This window comes from Diceros bicornis, chromosome 39, assembly GCF_020826845.1.
Source record: "Diceros bicornis minor isolate mBicDic1 chromosome 39, mDicBic1.mat.cur, whole genome shotgun sequence".
Classification (NCBI taxonomy): Eukaryota; Metazoa; Chordata; class Mammalia; order Perissodactyla; family Rhinocerotidae; genus Diceros; species Diceros bicornis.
In genome coordinates, this window is record NC_080778.1 from 4773908 (window position 1) to 4796408 (window position 22501).

At 49.6% G+C, this 22501-nt stretch overlaps 1 protein-coding gene across 5 annotated transcripts in view; it reads left to right on the forward strand.

The window, feature by feature from the left end:
- The window catches only part of RPS6KA2 (ribosomal protein S6 kinase A2), a 372902-nt gene that overhangs the window by 317059 nt on the left and 33342 nt on the right, over nucleotides 1-22501 (forward strand). For all 5 annotated transcript variants that reach the window (XM_058534008.1, XM_058534010.1, XM_058534011.1 and 2 more), the window contains 3 exons: nucleotides 5436-5500; nucleotides 16159-16261; nucleotides 22056-22186. In XM_058534008.1, coding sequence (XP_058389991.1) covers nucleotides 5436-5500; nucleotides 16159-16261; nucleotides 22056-22186 — 299 coding nt within the window. The remainder of the gene's footprint in view (nucleotides 1-5435; nucleotides 5501-16158; nucleotides 16262-22055; nucleotides 22187-22501) is intronic.

The following is a 22501-nucleotide window of genomic DNA, read 5'->3' on the forward strand; positions in this document are numbered from 1 at the left end:
GTCTGCCCCCCTCAGGATTCTCTACACAATTTGCCACCAGTAACAATGCCGATGGTTGAAACTTTTCTTTCAATACCAAGTTTTTGTTGTGAAAATCTGTCCAGTCTCTGCCTTGTCATTCTTGAGTGCCAGAATAAAATCTGGACACTTAGGATATCAGGAATAGGTGAGCGTATGTGAAAATTGCACACTTCCCAAGGTAGCAGGCATTTCGAATCCACTCCATCATCACATCCTGTTGGCCAGGTAAACGTCCCCCAGGCCTTCAGGAAGCCGCCACATCACTGCCTGGGGGGGCCAAGTGAGTGAGGGTTTGCGATGCATTCTTACCCTGTGACCTCCCCTTGGGGGTGGAAATTGGAATCAGGAAGGAGAAATGAAGACATCGGACATGTTTATTCATTTAAACACACACCTGAGAGCAACAATTCAGACCCATCTTTTGCAGCGACAGAAGATAGAAGAATTTTGTCCCGGAAGTCACTCATTTCTATCAAGTATCGTTGTGTTTGGTGGAGAGGATTTGTCAAAGTGAGCTGAGTGAGTGTGACTGGGGTGGGGCTGTGTTCATTCTCCATTTGTTCTGGAGGAAGAAAACAATTTTATAAATAATCTATTTATTTTTTCTCTTGGAATTTAACATCACAAAACTCATAGTTCTCTGGCCCAAAGTATTGTTTTATTATTTAGTTGAATAACTGATAAGAGAGAAAGATGGGCTCATCTCATTAGCAGTCTGAGGCCTTGAAGCAGAAATGTGGTGCAAATTCTCACTGCAGCAGAAGAAAGAAGGTACCGATAAAAATGTGCTCATTGAGTACCAAAAGACCCAGCATGTGCTAGTGAAGAATTTATAGTTACGCCAGTACCTGCCTCCCTTTGCATCTCACTTTGTTCTAGTTCCTACAGACCATATTTGCAAATGATGGGTACAATGTAATGGGTACAAGATGCAAAGTAGACTCTTCATAGAAGTAGAGCCGATGCGTCCCTCTGCAGGTGCGTGTTGGCTCTGAAGTGTGTGCTCAGGTCTCCCGCCTCTGCTGACCACAGTGCTTCTGCAGCACATCAGCGTTCACCAAAAAAGAGCTGGGAAGAGGTGCGAATCGGAGGTGGTTTTTCCTTTTCCTTTAATCCCTGTGACAAGAAGGATTTTTCACTCCAGAGCTCTGGTCTTCATCAAGGAGACCAGCACGCAGGACGGGCGTGGAGGGAGGAGGGCATCGGAAGGCAGACCGCTCATTCGTTCTCGGAGTCGTATTACAGCAGCTGTTGGGGCAGCTGTCAAACAGTTGTCTTTGGGCGCTGGGGCTGCAAAGGCCTGAGATCAGATCTCGGGGCTCTGTCAGGGATTATGGAACAAGGAGGACAGACACGTAAATCCAGGGGTCCTCAGCGTGAGGTCTACAAAGAATAAAAACTGTTTCTCTTGACTCCCGCCAGCACTTCTAACACCAGATGTGTGGGTTTTCCACACCAACAAATTCTCCAGTTCTCAGCAGACACCAGCTTGGTGTCCTAGGATTCAGCTCAGTTCTGGCTTTAGCCACCCAGAGTTAGCTCAGACCCCACAGGTTAGGGGCTCAGTCCCACAAGACGCCCCCACTTCAGGCGCTGGACTCCAGTCCCAGGTTGTCACCTCTGCTTCCAACTGACGAGCTGTGGATCGGGGGTTCTCAAGACCCCGTCTTCTCGTTTGAGAGTTTGCCAGTTAAAGCTCACAGAACTCAGGAACTCACTTTACTATTACCAATTTATTACAAAGGATGTTTTAAAGGATGCAGACGAACAGCCAGATGAAAAGGTGCATAGGGTGAGGTTCGGAAGGGCCCAGGTGCTTCTGTCCCCTTGGGGTTTGGGATGTGCCACCCTCCCAGCATGTGGAGGTGTTCTTGTTCTCCAGCCCAGAAACTCTCAGAAGGCTGTTGTTGGGCCGGCCCGGTGGTGCAAGCGGTTAAGTGCGTGAGCTCCGCTGCGGCGGCCCGGGGTTCGCCGGTTCGGATCCCGGGCGTGCACGGACGCACTACTTGTCAAGCCATGCTGTGGCGGCCTCCCATACAAAGTGGAGGAAGATGGGCATGGATGTTAGCCTAGGGCCAGTCTTCCTCAGCAAAAAAAGAAGAGGATTGGCAGATGTAAGCACAGGCCTGATCTCCTCACAAAAAAAAAAAAAAAAAAAAGAATGCGGTTGTTTAGGTTTTTCATGGAGGTTCCATTACATAACCCGGTTGATTAAATCATTGGCCACTGGTGATTGACAGCCTCCAGCCCCTTCCACTGCCTGGAGGTTGGAGGTGAGGCTCAAAGTTCCAACCATTTAATCTCCTGGTTGGTTCCCGTGGTCACCAGCCCCCATCCTTAGGAGCTTTCCCAAAGTCACTTAATTCACATAAATTCAGGGGTGGTTGAAAGGGGCTTGTTATGAATAACAAAAGATGCTCTTTTAACCTTGAGCTGTTCCTGGAGCCAGTGACAAAACCAAATACTATAACAAAAGATGCTTCTCTCTCTCTTATCCCTTAGGAATTCCCAAGGGTTTTAGGAGCTCTGGCAAGGAGCCAGAGACAAAGAACAAAATATATATTTCTTAGTATGTCATAATGTCACAGGTCCTCAGAAGAAAGATCCAAATTGGGCCAGCCCCATGGCTTAGCGGTTAAGTGCTCGCGCTCCGGGCTCGGATCCCGGGTGAGCACCGACGCACCGCTTCTCCGGCCATGCTGAGGCCGCGTCCCACGTACAGCAACTAGAAGGATGTGCAGCTATGACATACAACTATCTACTGGAGCTTTGGGGGGAAAAATAAATAAATAAAAATTAAAAAAAAAAATCCAAGTTGGATCTGAGGGTCAGGTGGAGTCCCAGCCCAGGGGACACTTGGACTAATGTCAACGCGAAATAACCAATGACCGTTATATAGATAAGAGAAATAAGGTGAGTTTACTTGAGCCAGAGTGAGGATTATAACCCAAGAAGGCCTTAGAAAGTGTTCCAGAGAAGCATGGTTTTCAGTACTCATATCTTTTTAGAACAAAGAACATACATTAAACACACCCAGGACACATTTTCATCAAAATTTCAAAGAAGTAGTTAGTTGCAAATTAGAAGGCCAACATGACCCCCGTGATGTCAGGAAAGGGAGTTACCAATAGGGCATTACCAATAGGGCGTGGGGGGCGAGTATGTATTCTTATCTTAAGAGAATGCATTCTTTAATGGTTAAGCAGATGTACAATGTAAGTTTAATGGGCCATAAGTCAGGCTTTTTAGTTCAAGCCTAATCAGTTTTGAACCCGAATAGTTACCCCATATGCCTCAATATGTGAAAATCTCTTGTCACTAAGTGGGACGGATCTGCCCTCAAATCCCAGGTCTACTCATAGCTCTGGTTTGACCTTGAGCAGGTTACCCAGCCTCCTTCAGCCTGTTTGCTCACCTTTAAAGTAGGAATGATAACTGTAGGCCCTGGGCGTGGTGGCATTAAAGGGGAGAGCACATGTGAAGTGTCTGCCCCACAGTGGCCTCCCCGCATCCTCGTGGAGGAGAAATCCCGATCTTTGACCTGCCCCCCTTCCTTTATATGTTCATTTCCACGCCAAAGTATGATAACCGCCCGAATCACACGGGAGTAATAACGGTGTGAGGATGCCAGCGGTGTTCCTGCCAAGGATGTGGGCCTGGCTAGGCTTCCCGGGCAGAGGTGGAAGCTGGCCCTGGGCCTTCGTCCACCTAGAGACATCCTTGACCAAGGGCAGCTCTCGAGCCTCCTTTTTGCCCCTGTCACTGCCAAGACCGGGGTCAGATGATGACAATGTGAAAGCCTCCAGCCCACAACAGGCTTTATTTCCTGGGACCCCCCACGTCCTGTGGGGAGGGTCCCCCATCCAGACTTCTCAGGCCAGACCTGGCGGACGGCGCCACCGTGACTACAGCAGTCAGGGCCTCTCGCCATCCTCCATATCTTCCTGCTCCCACGTTTCTTCTGCATCACCCAGCAGCCACCCAGCTGCCTGCCTTCCCAGGGTGAGAACTGAGACGGGAGCAGGGAGCTCAGCCCCGTGGGGACGGACGTGAGACAGACGAGGCTTCCATCTGGAACAGGACTGGGCCTGGGAGCTCGGGTGCAGAAAGGGGAAAGCTGCACCTCTCACACCAAGTGGGCATTTGAGATGTAGAACCCATTGCCCCAGACTTGGGACAGAAGCTGGCTGGAGTCCCCGGCCTGCAGCTGCCATCTCCCCTCCTGAGTCCGGGCCCGCTGATCTGAGCTCCTGCCCCCTCCCCGACTCACCAAGGGAGGGAACTTGCTCCTCTCCCGCCTTCCTGTCCTGGAGAAAATGCAGAGTTCTTAAGGCCTTAGGGTTTTGTTGTTCTTTTAGTTAATAGACTTATTTTTGGAGCAGTTTTAAGCTTACAGAAAAATTGAACAGAAGGTACAGCGAGTTCCCTTACACGCCCTCATCGTCCTCCCCCACCCCACATCCCTACACCCTGTGTGCATGCTTGTGCGCGCACACACACGCACACACAGTTTCCTCTAATACTAACTCTTGCGTTAGTGCGGTGCCTTTGTTAAAATCGATGAATGGTATTGCCACATTGTTGCTAACTACATATGGTCCACAGTTCACGTTAGGTTCTCGCTGGGTGACGGACAGTCATTGGTTTTGGCAAACGTGTAATGACATTACAGGTATCAGAACAGTTTCATGACCCTAAAAGTCATCTGTGCTGTGCTGCTTCACCCCCTCTCCGCACCCCCCCAACCCCTAGGACCTTAGGATATAATGTGAGCAACAAAGTAAGGAGAGAGGCTCGGTAGGAATAACAGACAAAGCAGAAACATTGGTAGCAGCCTCCAGATGAAAGCGACCGCCCACGGGCAGGCCCAGGTGTTCACTGCGGGGACGCAGGTCAGCTGCAGTCTTTCTCCAGGTTTCTGTCCTGCTGGAACCCCCTCTTTGGTTCCTGGCTTTCTTCCCTTCCCTGTAAACCCCAGAACAGCCTTACAAGGTGCTCTGTGCTGCAGCCTCCCCCCTGCCCTCTCCTGCACTTCTGGAAGGCCCTGACTGATGCTAGTGCAGCCGGGGCCTGACGGCCCTCAGCTTCCTCTCCCGGGTTCCCAGGCGTCCCCACACCTGCAGCAGGACGCTCCTAGCCCCTCCCACCCTAATCTTTTCTACCTCTCACCCCACCCCTGCCCCAGGCCTCCCCCATCACAGCCCTACGGGGCTGAATGTGGCCTCTCTGGGCTATGAGGCAGGGAGCAGGGGCAACTGGGCAGGAGCAGGGTCAGTAGGGGCGCCTTCCCGCAGGAGGAATGCGTCAAGACCCATCGGGACATCTCTCAGCCCCCCTTGTTGTGTCAGAAGCTCTCAGAGGTCACGTCCTGGTGGATGTGCTCTGATGCTTGTCTCTGCTGTGCTGTTCTCCAGGTGCCGGCATTGATGGAGTGGAGGAGATCAAGCGCCATCCTTTCTTTGTCACCATCGACTGGAATGTAAGTTGCCCGCCGTGGTCCCCGACTGTGCACAGATGGCAGGGAGGTGGGTGGAGGGCATGGCAGCTGCTTGTACAAACCAGAGCGAAGTGTGGACCCGTCACCTGGAGGAGGCGCTCTCTCAGGAATCTTCTGACCAGGCTGGCGTTTCACAGGCACAAACCAGGGACAACCCCTTCCCTGCAGCTCCAGGCCTGAAATCCCCTTAACTCTTTGCCCTTTAGAGACAGGCTTAGATGGCCCTGCAGCCACTCCCACCCCACTGAGGTCAGAGCAGAGATCACCTTCCACCCAGCAAGAGGCTGCAGGAGCCCTTTGGGGTCGCTAGGCCAGGCTGCAAAGGCCTTTTCAGTGTTGGGGCCTCTGGGCACCCCAGATTCCAAATCGCATTTCCAGTCTCCTTTCGGGTTCAGGCCCACACAGTTAGCAGTCTTGTAGAAGTTATTACCGCGCAAAGGGCACGATCTGCTCGCCGCAAGACAAAAGCCACTCATCAAGAGGCAAAATGGTGGAAAAGAAAGGGCAGTTGATTACAGCTTGCTAGCAAGGGGGAAGATGGCCGACTAATGTTTCAAAGACCCATCTTACAGAAAAAAGACTACAGGCCAGTTATATAGAGGGCTGGTCTCTGAGTGGAGGAGGCATCTGGTCTCAGGGTGGGGGCATCCATCTGGTCATCTGGTCATCTGGTCCTGGCAGTCTTTTGTTTTACTGGGTATGCATCAGAGACTGGAGCAACGCCCTCTACCCTGATCCTTCAGTATAGGGTAGTATACAGATAGCCTCATTGATGATGGCTATCAGCATAGACTCTCTGCCCTGGGGTCATCACATTCCTAAGGAACTCAGAAGAACAAAGTTATCAACTTATAGCAGCTGGGAGGGGCCACAAAGTCCTGAGTTGGTCAGAGGTCATCCAAAGTTACAATATGATCTCTTCTCCTCTACAATATGGCTTCTTTTATGTCAACTCTGTATTGAGCCGGTATCAAAGTCGTTAAAGAAAAAATATTATCCAGACTGTGAAAGTATTCATGACACTTGTTAAAGATGAAAGGAAGATTTCATTCAAGGGGGCCATTGTCATGGTGGAGGGACCACTGTGGCAAGGTCTTGCAGGGGGAGAGAGATGGGGCTCAACTCTGAACACAGGAGGGCCAACTGGGGATTTATAGCCGGGGAGTGGGGTGGGGGTCGGTGGATGGACAGTTACTAAGAGGAAGCATCAGGGCGAGGGGGTTCTGTCCTACTAGGATTCTTCAAGGCAGGCCAGGTGGGCAGACGTCACCTGGTGGGGGGCCATGAGGAACCCAATCAGTTATCTAGGTGGTCAGATACCGCCAGTGGAACTTCTGGCTAAACTGACCAAGGATTCTTGCTAAGACTGGACAATGCAGAGATGAACTCAGACGTCCAAGAGTCAGGCCTGGCTGGAAGAGAGCTCAGGAGGCCGAGTAGTTTGGTCAGAGTAGTTTGGTCAAAGTCACGTTGCTCTGCATGGTTAGGTGATAAACTGGAGCTTCCCTGAGGGGGTGATGCCTCGTCTCCAGTTCTCCAAGCCGCCAGACTTGACGCCACGTGGAGCGGGACACCAAGGAGTTCTCAAATCTCACTTCCCACAACCCCTTGGTGCCAGCTCTGTCAGGAAGGGTTGGCGCGGTTGGCTCTCAGTGCATCAGCGACCATGGGGCTGTGCAATGCAGTGCGTCTCCACAGCTGGCGATGGGCTCCCTATCTGAAGGAAGGCAGACCTCCTTGGATGTCAGTTCTTTTAGTCGTTTCCTTGAGGTGAACACAACAATAATTACATTAGGCATTTTCTTTTCTTGAGCTAACAAATTAACCTCAGGGAATTTAAACAGAATATAGAGGGGAAAAAAAATAAATGTCCTTGATAGTACAGAGGATATTAACTATATTTGCCCTTTCCTCTTCATGGCCCCGGGGAATCTGGTGCCTTGGGGAGTTCAGGAAGGTGGGGCTGAGACAGGTGGCGGCCCCAGCCCAGCGAAACCAGCTGTTCTCAGAGCTTCTCCACCTCGCTTCTGACAGGACTCTCCTCCTCCTTCCTCCTGAGCCCCAGGAAACCATTCAAAGTTTGGGGAGAGTATGGGGATTTTTTAACACCTAGTTTTATATTCTGATTACAGAACTTTTGTGAGATTAGACTTCTTTTCAAAGGTAAGATTAGAGAGAAGCATGTGAAATTGCAGCATATCCATGACCTCCCGACCAGGTTAAAAAAATGACCAGATAGAAATCAGAATGTGTCCAAAAAAAATGGAGAGCAGAGGATCTCAAAGAAGTGAAGCCCCTGCCTCCCTTTGAAATCTCTTTTTACTTAGCTTTCCTGAAAATTTAGGCTCATAAGGAGCACAGGTCCTCCTCAACTCACAGAGACGCACCTAAAGATCACGTTTAGTCCACTGTGTATGAGTTGGAATCATTTTCTATGGAAACGAGGCTGCGTTGTATAATTAGACCTCAGACGAGCCTGTTGAATTGACAGTGGGCCTGTGTGTTACCCCCAGGACACTAGTGCAGTACAACATATGGGCTCTCAGAAGCTGACCCCTGAGGGGACAGCGCCTCCTATGAGGACATACACTGGTGACTCTGGTGACATAATGGGGCCCCACCATGTTGCATCCCCTCCCCCCACGGGCAGTCAGGGTAAAACGGCACAGCCCATCCAGTTATTCCTCGTTTGTCCGTTGATTCAGCCTTGCTTGTTGACCACGTTCCAGGCACTTTCCAGCGCATGGGGACAGAGCAGTGGACGAGACAGGCAAAGTCCTACGCCCGGGGATTTAAGATCTGGTTGGGAGAGAGGGGCAGTAAACAAAGGGGTATGTGCTTTGTCACAAAGAGAATGCCAGGCGAGGAAGAGGAATGTGCGGGGAGGGCTGGAGAAGCGGAAGAGGTGGGGAGAGCGAGCCCCTCCCTGTCCTCCCACTCCCCACACTCCAGCCTCGGGCTCTGGAGCTGGTCTGTCCTTCTGGAGCCCTTGCCCAGAGAGGCCCCACTGGCTTACTTCTCCTCCTTCAAGTCCACCTTCTCCCTGAGACCTGTCCTGCCGGCCCCTTCCAGAACTACAGGTCCTCGCCCCGCGCCCCTGACTCCACAGGCCTCCCTGTTTCCCACGCCCTTTATCCCCTTCCAGCACGATACATAATGTGGTTTATGATGTTGATTATTATTGTCCATCTCCTGCTGCTGGCGTTTAAGCTCCAAGAGGTCAGGAATCTGTCAGTTTGGCTTAGGGGTGTGTCCCACACCTCCAAAACAGGGCCCAGCTCTGAGGGGGTACCTGATGAATACTGAGTGAGTGAATATGTGAGTGAGCCAGTGAATGAGTGAGTGAGTGAATGAGTAACTAAGTGAATGAATGAATGAGTGTGTGAGCGAGTGTAAGGGCCAGGCCTTGTGAGGGTCTCAGGACAGCAGTGTCAGGTGGGGGGGATTCCAGCTCCTTTCCCTCTCTCTGTGGCCCCACCAGCCCTTCCAGCAAAGACGACACATGGGAAAACGGAGAACAGGATTGCTTGGGGGGGCACGCTGCAGACAGGGCCTGGGGCTGCGCTGGGGGTGCAGAGCCTGGGATGGGCAGTCCTGAGGGCTGCAGCTGGGAGGAAAGGGAAGTCCCTGCTCAACACCAGGACCTGGCTCAGGAGAGCTGTTGGCAGGTGCTGCAGACAGACTCTTATCTCAGCCAAGAAGGGGCACCCCCTGGAGACGTGGGCATGTTGCAGGGGGAACTAAGAGAACTTGGTGAGATGTGTGGACTTGTAACAGCATGATGGCCTCGAACGCTGTCCGAGGTTGGGTTAACGTACATTCCAGGAAGCCCAGGTGTGCGTGAGCTCTGAGCAGAAGCCTGTCTTCTTTCCCCAGCAGTGAGAGCCGGGCTGTGAGGGCACTTTCTAGTTGGGGCAGAGTCTTTGCAGGGGCAGACATGGTCACTGGGTTTCTGCACCAAGAAGGTGGCATTTCTGCCTTATTTCAAAGTAATCAGACTGAAATTAAGATTGGGGAGTTTCTTTTGTTGCTTTTAGCATTTAGTTTTATTTAATTTTGTTTTGCTTGGTTTTTGAGAGGGGCCCTTCAGATGCATTAGGGCCAAGTATATTTACTGTCATTTCCGCATTTGCCAGAGGATGACAAGGTGGGACAGGGGAATGGGAGGATCTCATTTCATCCTGCACTCTGAATGAAAGCAGCCAGCAAGGGGTAAAGGAGCTCCACATGCCACGTCCGTGCAAATTCATCTATTTAATAAATAATACTCGGTGCTTGCCCATGTCAAGATGAGCAAGGTGTTCGTGCCTTAATGTTGTCCTCAGGCTGCTAGCCATCTGAGCACTGCATGATCGTGTCGCCATCCAGCCACAGAGGAGGTGTGCAGTGTGGGAGTCTGGTCAGAGAGAGAGGAGATGCCGCAAAGAATGGAATTGACAGGAGAAGGGCCAGGAGGAGAGGAGAGAGATTCCCAGCAAAGATCTACTGGGAACCACAGTCTTACTTAGCTACTGCGGCCTTTCCTGGGGACTAAAGAGTAGTCCTCCGTCTCAGCCGGTCTGCTCCCTGCATCAGCCGTTGAGCCTGTTCGCTCTCCTCATGTCTGTCAGCCACGTGGGAGCCACTATGTTGTCGCGGCCCAGCTCGGCCCCCAGTCACACACCCAGGCAAGCGACTGACCGTTGCTTTAGAAAGCAGACCCGAAAGTGAGAGACGTTTAAAGGTCTGTAACAAGTATTGTTACTCAATGATATATTTGTCCAGAGAGGCCCATTTTCAGCAGCTTAGATAACTGAAAGTCACAGCAGAGTGGCATTTGTAAAAACTGTTAACCAGGAGCCATTCCCTCTGCCACCAAGATGCTCAGAACGATGATGAGAAGCCATTTCTCTGACCATTCTATCTCTGCCTGCGTGCTCTCCTCCGGTGCCTGCCTCAGGGTCCAACCTGGAAAGTGGAACGATGTTTATTTTACTTTTTGCTTCCTCCTATGACCCAAAACTGCCAGCAGAAGTTTTTTGGGTTTTTTTGCGTAAACACCTACCATCCAATACTTCTCCCCTGGGGTCTTCTGGGTGACCTGCTGGAGCAGAAGTCCACTGACAACAGAAGTGAGCGTCGCTGCCCCCGTTTGTCCTGCTCTGTCATCTAACTTGCCTATTTAACGAGCCCAGCAAATTAATGTCTGCTCAGGAGGCGTTCTTCCTGAAAGCTTGCTCAGTTTGACTAGCTAAATGAAAAATTACAAGTTAATGATAGACGGAAAGCCTCTGTGGAGGGTTATGGAAGAGTCCAGCCCACATAAGCTGTGTTTGCTTCTCCCCTGTGGCTGGAGCAGTGCTGAGAACACAGAATTAGCACAAACCCAAAATACGCTTCATGAAAGTTAATCACCGCAGGCCACAGGAACCCGTCTGAGGAAGCCCCCGAGTGAGAATAATGCCTGCCTAGACACACAGGCACCGGGGAGGAATGTCTGCTGATCAACATCCTTGCTTCCTGGCCAAAGCCAAGACCCTCTTTATGACTATTTAGTACTCATTATTGTGGCAACTTCTGTTGATGCTAATACCTTACACTGGCGGTGTTCTTTTTACATTGCGAAACCCTTCCAAGCATATCATCAATTGTTATGCTGTGAGGTGGGAAGGACTCCTGGGGGAAACCAAGGCACAGGACAGTGAGAAGAGTGCCCAAGGTCACTGAGTGTCCTGGCAGCATGTGCCAGAGCCCCCCGACCTAGCTGGCTGTGTGTCCTGGAGGAGCAGAGTGAAGACCCCAGGTCTACTGGTGGCCTCCTGCCCACAGGTGGAGTTTGCACAGGACTGCACAGAGAGTGGGTATTAGGGGTCTAGTTCCCGGGAGCTGTCAGCTGCTGGTCAGTATCTCAGAGCACATGTGGCATCAGCAGGCAGCAGTTCCTTCCACTGCCCGGGAGAAAGACTTCTGTCATTTTGTTTTCATGTTAATACACCAGGAGAGCTCCTTGTCGAGGAACCCCACAGGACTATGTCCAGTAATCACCCTTGGGTTCAGCAGTTTTGTAAATCCTGTTACTTTTGATGGCATCGCTTACACTGGTGGTACCCTGCATGGGCAGAGTTCTGCTCCGTGGACCACCGACACATCACATCCACCCATGGTGCACTGGAATCATTTAAATTCTTCCTGTTACTCCTTCCATCCTGTCATCACTCTGCATCTTGCTCTGCATTATTTCTGCATTGCTATTTCAGGAATAATCTATCACTGTGCCTTTTGCCTAATTGGAGAGAGTTAATTTTGAAATGCCTGGAGCCGAAACTGCCTGCAGAAAACAGATGTCAGGTCCGTAACCCCGAGCTAGGATCAGTTTCCTATTCCATTGTCAAGTCACCATTTGTGTTTGACTCCCTGCGTCCTTCCCTTGGTCCTCTGAAGGTCTTTTAGGTATAAATAGAACCCTAATGCACCAGCTTAGAGCTTCCTAGCGTATACTTGTGGGATGTGAAATCCATCCCAGCGTCGCTACAACTTGTGTCATCCTCAGATCCTGGGACAAATGAGATGATTTGAAGTGATGCCCAGTGAATTTGATCATGAGACCCCATTGTCTTTCATCAGTGTGGGATGGATGGTTCCAGAGACTCAGAGAGGGGAATCTGGGTCAGAATTATAATGCATCTCGTCAAGCTCAGAATCCTACACAAGCTGCTACCACCATCTCATTCTTGATTTAACCCCGTGTGCGGCAGCTTACATTACAAAATGTGAAGCAAGATTGTTTTTTTCCCTAAAACCTCAAACTGACTCCTAGGTTTGGATACAGGGAAAGAAAAGCACGTATAATAATAACACACATTAGCACTTTCCAAAATGTTTATCCAGTAACAGGAAGGAATTGGCCAGCCTTTAAGACTGCATCAAACATAAGGGAGCCATCCAAAGGGCAGGGTGACAGGCTCCAAATGCCCCAGGTAGCTATGTGGTCCTTTTCTGCCTGCTTGAAACCAGGATGAAACCCAGCAACCTCAGGGGGACGGAGATGGTGGTGTTCTGGGCCTGCTCAGCACAGGGACCAGTGTTCCTGGGGCAGAGGGACCTGCGTGGAAGCTTCCTGCTGCACAGACAATGCCCCTGCCCTCCTGCAAGCCCTTGGTGGACTCACACACGCTCTCCCTTCTGGTCAGTTAGCATCTCCTTGGCTGAAGCCCAGGCTTACAGAGGAGGGTTGGAAAGCACAAGGCAGAGCAGACATGTGCTTGCACAAGCTAGCACGTATAGCTGGAGTTTCTACACGCTACAGATGTCTTGCGTAATTGCTGGGTTCTGTGACTGGCTCAGTGGGCGTGCACTAAGTGGCTTCCAGCACGGGCCTAGGCATGCAGAGGGGAGAAGATGGAATTGGGACTGTGCAGGGGCCAGAGCAGGGCAAGTGTGAGCCGAGCCACATGGCACAGCATCCTGGGACAGGGGAACCAGGGCCCTGTCCTCTCTCGCTCCCTGAGTTATTGCTAAATACTTCAGTTAAAAGGATGCAATGCTGTCCACCCAATGGAAGTTCACAGCAGCCTCATTGCTGGGTTGCAAGTCTGGTTCTGATGAATTCTTTTTCCTTATGGGTAAAGACTTGGAAAGTGGGAAGCTGCGTCTTCCCGCAAGGAGTCAGCCTCCCAGCCTAGACTGCCAAGCTGCTCTCGAGGAAGGTGTGAAGAATGAGGCCCCTGGAGTCTGCTTGGCGGGAGGTGAAACCTGTGCTTTCTTAGGCAGCTTGAATTCTCAAAGCATCGATTTCCTGATGGGAGGGAGGGGTAGAGGTGATGGCAGAGAACAAGCAGAGCTGGGTGGGTTTCTGCAAGGAGGGGAAGGGGTCCCGGGAAAGTGCTAGTCACCTCGACATCCCAGCTGTGCTTCTTAACAAGGCTGACGTTCAGTTATAGTGTTCATGGTTAGAGAGGAAGCAAGGCTACAGGGTTGTCCTGAGCATGTTGGGAAAGCGAGCAGCATCCCTGGCCTCTACCCACTGGATACCAGCAGCATTCACACAGCTGTGACAACCCAGATGTCTCCAGGTGCTGCCAGATGTCCCGCGGTGGGCAGAACCGCCCTTGGCTGAGAAGCACCGGGCTAAGGGGATTGTTTCATCCGCAGCTGTGAAGTTAGGGGCAGCGTGGGAGACTGCCCTGCCCTCCCTCCTGCGCCCCGGGGTCCCTGTGGTGGTGAAGTTGGGGCGAGGAAAGGAGCTGAAATGTATGAGCTTCAGCTTTCCAGATGCAAAACATCTCTCATTTGGATTAAGTGACAGCAGCTTTGTGTGTGTGGTTTTGGTTAATGGAAACCTCTTGTGTAAATTAATTCCCCTTCGTAATAACGGTAGGATTCTTGGCCCTGTGGCAGACAAGTGGCTCGCTCTCCTCTCTCATTCTCCATCTCCCTCCCTCCCTCCTACCCGACCCTCCCCCAGGTAGCAAGAGAACAGGGCCTGCGGAGGAGAGGAGGTGATTTTTGCTGGAGCAGGACAGATATTTATTCAATAATCCAGCTCGAATATCACAGGAGATTTATGGTGCGAGGGGAAAGGGTCTGAGCCCCGCAGGGCAGCCATCCGTCTCAGTAATGCCCAGCATTTTAATCAGGGCGCAGAGCTCGCCTCTGCCCATTAGATTTCCTCTGACAAGTGCATGCGTCAGGGAAGTTTATTCTAACCCGACCAGTGCGTCACCACTGAAAGCAGTGTCTTTCTATTTCTGGAAAGGGCTAAGGAGTAACTCAATTCCTAGTGCAATCTATTCAACCAGGGCAGGAAATTACCAAATAATTCAGGGCTGAATTCACTCATTTTTTCTTTTCTGATGGCTTCTAAGTGCACACCCTAAGCCCCCACAGATGCACACGCAGTCATGCTGCTCCTTAAAGCTAGCGGGAGCCCGGTGGTCATCAGCAGCGGCCTGCTGGCACCTTATCTCTGGACATAGCTGTTGTGCTGACAGCCACGCCTGCAGTTTCCACAGCTCCCGTGGCTTCTGGAAGGGTGTGCTCCAGGCGGGGATGGGGACATCCGGGGCCCTCCTGCTGATGGGCTGGACCCTCCCTTCCGAGAGCTGTTGTAACTGGAAGAGTTGGGAGACTCAGGTCCTCCTCCGTCTGCCCCGTAGACACTCTTGGCCTTGGACAACTTACCTAGCCTGTCTTAGCCTCACTTTCCTTGTCTGTAAAACCAGCGTGACAAAAGCTGCTTTTTGGTGTTACTGAGAGCTTTAGAGCAGATCTCAGTGAAAGTGACTGCATCCGTTTCCCAGACTTACCCGTCCACTGGGGGCCCTGGCTCCAGAGCAGAGCTCCAGACCTGCCGAGACGGAGCGCCAGGAAAGGGATTGGGGTTTTTGGCCAACGCCTGGGGGACCCCTCTGATCAGGCAGGATTGGGAAAACTCGTGCTAAATGGTTGCAGCAAGACCCCCCTCCTGTTTCCAAGCTCTGCTGCTGGTGTGCCAGCCTGCCAGGTGGACGGCCTCTTGTCACGCTGGCCATCGCCTATGACTTATGTTTCTGGGGTGATTTAAATAAACCCAGGTCCTCCGTGTTCTGAAATCCACCTGGGCAAAAAAAACCCTTCTCAGCCTCCATCTGGAGGGGCATCCTGTAGCCCCTGCCTCTCCCACAATGCCCCACCCCACTCTGTTCTGGAACCCACCTCTGCAGACTGGCATTCCAAGCCTCTCGGGCTCCCCCAGCTTCCTTCCTTCTGACCACACTGGCTTCTGCACCATCTGCAGCACTCTCCACCTCATTACTGAGCCTGATTCCAAACGCCTTTGTATTGTTCCTTGAAGTGAGTCATCGCGAAAGAATGAGTCGTTGCCATGCCTAAGAGATTGAAAACCACATCCATCAGGTTGGGGAGGCATTGTCAAGAAGGCCACTGTAAGATGGGGGTGGCATCTCTGTGCATTCTCTCAGAGGTGGTACCAGGGAAATAAGTTTGAGGTCCCTGATGTGGCTGGCTCTCTGACTACATGCCAGTGTTCCCGTGGGCCCGTTACAGTGCACAAAAGTGTGCAAAGGAACGTGACTCGGCCCACTTGCACAGAGGGGTCTGGATGCCTGAATCTGGTGACAGCCTGAGCAGGTGCCCAGGGGAAGTGGCATGGCCCCCGGAGCGCAGTCCCCGGGGTGTGTGGGCGAGAAAGGACCTGGAGCATTTCTAGGCAGCCGTTCCTGCAGTGTCCCCACAGAGCTGAAGGGTCCAAGATGCTGGCTCCAAGGTCACCAGGGCAGGGAGGAGGCACCTAGAAGCAGGCCCCCCACCCCCATGGTTGCCTGGGGGGAGGGCTAGATGTCCTGTCAGGCTTTACTTGAAAAAAAACTTGTACTGCCCCAAAAAAAAGGTTGAAAACCATTGCCCTAAAATGAAGAATATGTAGCATGTCTCCAAACCCTTATACCTTGAAGTATAACTTTTATATATTTTTACAAAATAATTACATATCATATATATCAATATTAGTATATTTTATGTGTATTCACAAGTCTGTCAGGGCACTGAGCGGTGCTGCTGGCGCAGGGACGGCGAGGCGTTGTGTAATACAGGTGTCTCTGCCATTCCTCAGCATTCTGCGTGCGGCGGCGGCTCCTCAGCGCCCTGTCTTGCTTTCCTTGCAGAAGCTATACCGGAAGGAGATCAAGCCGCCCTTCAAACCTGCGGTGGGCCGGCCAGAGGACACCTTCCACTTTGACCCCGAGTTCACAGCGCGGACGCCCACAGGTGTGTGCCCGCAGTGAGGGTTCTTTCCAATGGGTCCTCCTGCCTGGCCAGGGAGGGACAGACACGAGGAACCAGAGAGTCCCGTGTGCACGGACGCTTTCATGGAAACTCATGGTCAGCTCTGTCTGATTTTCTTGTTTGCTCAGTCATAACGATTTAAGTCATAGAGCCAATTCTTGGTTATCCCCCACGTGACAGCCAGTTTGGAAGTCATCCAGGTGTTCTGTAGACAGCCCCCTTCCTGCCTCTTGGTCTGAGTGGACCATCCAGCGACCACCTCTTTCAGAGGGACGCAGACGCGCAAGTGCAAGAAAAGAACCTTGAGACACTGAAATTCTCTCATTTAATTAGAGAGTTTTTATGGAAAGAGGGAAGCTATCAGTTATGTCTGTAGATTTTTAAAGTATAGATCTTATTCATGCAAAAAACGAATGCTTGTTTGAAAAGTTTTATCAAAACTACTGGATCTCAGCATAGCAGATGGACGTGTAAATTTAGATGTTGTGGTGTGTCTAAAATTACTCTTAAGGTCTACCAAATTCGATCAGAACTGGTCAGCTCCTTTTAAAAGTTATCCTTTTGTGATATTAAATGAATTAATATTAACTTTTTTCAGTTATAGTAATTGTCTTAGTCTGCTCAGGCCTCCATAACAAAATACCACAGACTGGGCAGCCTAAACAACAGAAATGTAGTTTGGTCTCTGGTGAGGACCCTCTTCCTGGCTTGCAGACGGCTGCCTTCTCACTCTGTCCTCACATGACCTTGCTCTGTGCACAAGGAGAGAGTGAGCTCTGGTGTCTCTTCCTCTTCTTATAAGGGACCAGTCCAGGGCTGGCCCAGTGGCGCAGTGGTTAAGTGCATGCTCTCCTCTTTGGCAACCCAGGGTTCACAGGTTCGGATCCCAGGTGAGCACCGATGCACCGCTTGTCAAGCCATGCTGTGGCAGCATCCCATATAAAGCAGAGGAAGATGGGCACGGATGTTAGCCCAGAGCCAGTCTTCCTCAGCAAAAAAGAGGAGGATTGGCGTCAGATGTTAGCTTAGGGCTGATCTTCCTCACACAAAAAAACAAAAGACAAACAAACAAACAAAATAAATAAATAAGACACCAGTCCTATCGGATCAGGGCCCCACCCTTATGACCTCATTTAACCTTAATTATGACCCTAAAGGCCCCATTTCCAAATACAGTCACAATGGGGGTTAAGACTTCAATGTGTGAATTTAGGGGGACACAATTCAGTCTATAACAGTAATGGTATGGTGGTTACGTAAAACAAAATTAACAAGCCCCTTCTGGAGATGTAGGTGGGACAGGTTCAGCCAATTGGGAGTTATTGGGCTGTGTGATGTGTATACAGGGGGTCTTTTCTCACTACTTTTGAATCTGAAATTTTCTATGATTTTTAAAGATAATTGTGAGACAAATAGATGGTCAAATACAAAATATCAGGTGGATGAAGTTGGAACAGAGAATCCATCTTGTTGGCAAAAGCCCATCTCCCAGACCACAAATGAGCATATCGAGGATATGAGCTGTGTCAGATGGCGAGCATAGGGAGGCTTTCCTGGGACTTCTCGCGGACCTGGAGCAGGCAGCATCGGCTCCAAGAACAGGAAGTAAGCTGCTTCTGGGCGCTGTCAGTTAGGGAGCTGTGACACAGACTGTTCACTCATTTCTTCTGCGTCCTTCTGCAGTCCCCAGATAAAACCAAGACTGTCATCAGAGACAAAGCTTGAGAGATGACGGCCATCAAAGTTTTGCGTAGTTGCTGCTGCCAGATTTGATGTGGCTGCTGAGGAGGAGGAAACATCCAGCCTGTTCTCTCCAGTAGAGATGGCGGGATCTCCATCCAGTTCTCAACTTCCTTAGAAATTATGTGTGTCGGGATCAGTCCTTATTGTTGACAAAGTTGACCCAATTCACAGGATAGGATTACGTTTTTAGCTTCAGAGGTTGGAAGGGTGGGGCGGGATTTGGGGATTCCATCCTGGCTCTGCCCACAGCTCGCCTGAACAGGTCATTTTATTCCTCCTCCTGTGAATGTGAAAGGAACACAAAAGCAATCTCTGACAAAGAACAGTGCCTATGAGTGCTTACACAAACCTCCCCGTCCTTAATGAAATGTGCAGTGTTTCATCTCGAGTTTCCAGCATTTGGAGCCATGTGTTTAAAATACTGAGATAAAGACCATCCTTGTGCTGCCTGGTAAGAAAATGCTAATACAATCAACTCTAAATTATTCACACATGCCTGCTTCTTATATGATCCATGCAGAGTTCAAACTCCAACCTCATCGGCCAATGTGACCAGCGAGGTATTTTTGAGCACCTCATAAGCCTTTTGTGCACAGAGAGAATTCAATTTTATTTCAATATTAGCCTAAGGAAAACATAATTAGACACAATGCATTCTAATGCTTTCCAGAAATGGCTTTTTATTCCTTACTATTTTGAATTCTCCAATCAATTTTAAAGTTAATTTATTATACCACACAGTTTGCCTTTAAGGTAGGTAGTAGTTGAAGTGCTAAGGACACAGAGAAATCATTCTCTCTCTGTCTATATATTTATAAGAGGGTAGAATTTTCTAAGCACGTGAGCTGAGCACAGAGCTGGGTTAATGGCAATTGGTAGCAACGCGATTCTGAAATGGCAGATAATCCACATCCGTGTATTAGACTTGGACACACAGTGGGAATTTCTCGTATGAGTCTTACCGTCTTTTTTTGTTTTCAACTTAAGCCAGTGCTAAAGCTAGTTGATGTTCCCTGATTACACAGCAGCTGCGCACTGGAGCATGCTGACTGCTGAGGGAGGCCAGTTTAAGATTTAAAACCCGTCAAACGCATCATACAAGTCACAAAACACTCATGAGATCAACAAAGCTTGATTGTACTCAGTTTAAAATTTCCTTTTATCCAACTCATATTTTTTCTGTTCTTTAAGTATTGTGCCAAAAATCAGCATCCCCTAGGTGATTATCAAGCATTTTAAATGTTATTTATGCCACCTATCGTTTAGTCACCTTCTGCCCACATCCATCAAGTGTTAGCTGATGTAACCTTGTGTGAAGATCCATCTGAGCCTTGGTCTGTGCAGGGAGAGGCGGCCCATAGCAATAGACGGCGCGGCCATGACTTCGCGCCTCATTGTTAGTTAAGAGTCATTGCTTATTTGATCCACAAATTTTCCACTCACTAATGAAAGTGTATCAGTTCAAGTTATCAGGGCTGTACCCTCCCCCCAACAAACACACTCTGAGATGCTGAAAATGAGCCTCCTGATCTTCTCAACCCTTAACATTCCCACGGCTCATGCTAATTCCCTAGGACAGCCTCAAGTTCTTCAACCTAAAACCCTAAGAGAGGATGCCAGAGCAGTCTAGGGGTTGACGATAGATTGATGATGTACCCATTGTGTTTGTGGAGACTGAGTGAAGCACATGGTAACTTAGAGGATTTTCAAGAGCAGGCAGACCTCAAAGCCAGAATTCTGTGCAGGGAAAAGAATACACAGCACAAAGCGAGCCCGTGAGCTGGAGCCCACCGTCTGCAGCATCCCAAGCCGCTGCAGCCCAACAGACTTGTGACTGTTCACTGCCTCTGCTCTCTCACAGCACATAATTTCCAGATTCTAAAAACGATTCAGCCAAGCCTTCTGTTTTTTAATTAAGCTTCCCTCGTCTCACATGTTGGCAGTTTCTTTCCAAGCACAGTCAATTCTCATCACATTAGTGACTGTGAAGCCCCTTGTGAGGTCACAGGTCCAGGGCTGAGTCTCGTGGTCCACGGTGCTGAAGATGAGCCCATGCACACGGAGCTTCCCCTCGCACAGGGAGGTGAGGTCTCCCCTAGAAGAACAATGTGGGCACTCGCTCATTCGTCTGTAGGGAGGGCTCATGGTTTAGCTTTTGGGCATGGAAGGAGCCATCTTCATCGCCTTTCTCCCCATAATACAATACTAAGGAATAAAACCCACATTCTCTGCAGCAGCCCACCCTCCCACCTGCTCCACGAGGAAGGGATAAAACTAGAAGGATCAAACTAAAGGATCAAAACAAAGAAAACAGGTAAAAAGTAGAAAAGCAAAGACCCACACAGAGAGCCTCTCCAGGGTGGAATATATAAGATGTACTTAGTATTCTTTACATATATACGTTGTCAGAAAAAATTTAAATACATTTTATATACTTTAATATTGTTATTTATTTATATATTTACGATGTATACATTATAGGATTTATGTTATATTGTTTTATAGTTTATTATTTTATTGTAATGTAATATATATTAAAATATATTTTTTTAAAATTTTTATTGCAACATGTATGTTCTCCAGCATGGTTTTTCTTTTTGGACTTGACAAACTATTGGGACTCTCCTCCCATGTTGGTTCACGTAGTGTGTCTCATTCTGGTTAGGGTAGTCTTACTGGCATTGGGTACACCCGTGACAAAGCATCCTGGCGTGGGTGCACCATTACTGGTAATGCCCATGATTTCCTAATGGTGAGTAGTTAGGTTGCCTCCAGTTTTTTTTGCTGTTACAGATATTACTAAAACAAACATTTTTTACATTTATTTCTAAGCACTTTTGAAAGTATTCTGTAGGATAAATTCCTGGATATAGAGTTGCACTTCAAAGGTCACATGAATTTTAAATTTTGATAATTTTGAAGACTTGATACTATCAAATCAATCCTCTAAAAGGTTATGCGAGCTTCTGCTCCTGCCTGCCATTATAATGTCCACCCTCTTGCCAAACCTAGATATGGCTGATTGCCTTCATTTTTGCTAATTGGTTAGGCAAAGTGTCATCTCAGTTAAATGTGTATACACCTGCTCGTTAGAGAGGTGGTGGACTCCTTTTCTTAGTTATCATAGCAATGAATACTCCATGCTGTCCCCGTTTTTCTTCTGGGCACTTTGCTCTCTTCTCATTGATCTCTGGGAGCTCTTTGCATGAGAGAGTTTAGACCTTTGTCTGTTATATTTGGTGCAGATACTTTCTCCCTGCCAGTGACTTATCCTTTTGTTTTACTTAATGATAAACCTGAAATGGGACCAGTATCACAGCAGTCAAGCCTTTGAATAAATCATGCAGAGCTTAGAGAAGTTGTAACCTAAAGAAACTCCTCCCTTCACACTCCTGCCCCCTGTGGACAGGAGCACCTTTCCCCAAACACCCCTTGAAGAGCAGAGCTCCATCATGTGCTGCACACAGAGCCATGCAGGCTGGGGAACAGGCGGGGCTGGAAGAGTCACTTAGGCTCCTGGATGCCATCCCTGCACACAGTTCCTGTTGAACCTAGAAACTCAGAACGTGGCCTCCATGTCTACTGGTCCATGAGCTGATGACTCCACCTTGAGGTTCCTGGTGGCTTTCTGTCTCAGGGTGGAGTGGATAGGGGCAGAGGGTTGTGGTTTAGAATATTTAGGAGGTTATGATCAATGATTATCCTAAAGTGTTTGTTCTAGGTATTTTGCCGTTTAAAAATCAAACCACTGGCACTACCCAAAGTAGTGTAGTTTCATATGGTTCAGCATGTCTAAACCTTTGTTTTATCTCCTCCTCCAACACACACAAATGCACACATGTCCATGTGTGCACGCACACACACACCACGCACACGTGCGCACGCTACACACACTCCACACACACATCACACACACATATCACATACAGCACACACTATCACAAACACACACACACCACACACTCACAGTGTTACTGCACCACACAGTCACTCAGCTCCTCCTGGAAGGCTGAACTCTCATTGTCACCTACAGACTCACCTGGTGTTCCCCCCAGCGCCAACGCTCATCATCTGTTTAGAGGATTCAGTTTCGTGGCCTCAAGTCTGGTCCAGGAGCCCTCGCAGCAAGATCTGCACAAAGCCACGGTTCCCCCCATCGTGCAGGTAATCCCATGGTGCTGGACTCTGTTCGCCTCCAGCGGGTCGGGGGTGAGGAGGTGCTGGCACAGATGTCGCACGTGGACTGAGAGCCATCTCTGATGAGGCAGGGTGCATTTTCCATCACAAACTTTCCCCAACCTCCCAGGTGTTAGTGAGTGTCTGCCATGTGATCTGAACCTGGCTCTTAGCCCTGCTGCACATTCGTCCTAAAGAGGGGAAAAGAGTCCTGAGAAGGGTGTCACCATGGTGGGTCTGTGGCTGCAGCCACACAGGGGTCAGATGTGGGCATCTTCGCTGTGTGGGGTTGAGCCAGTACCC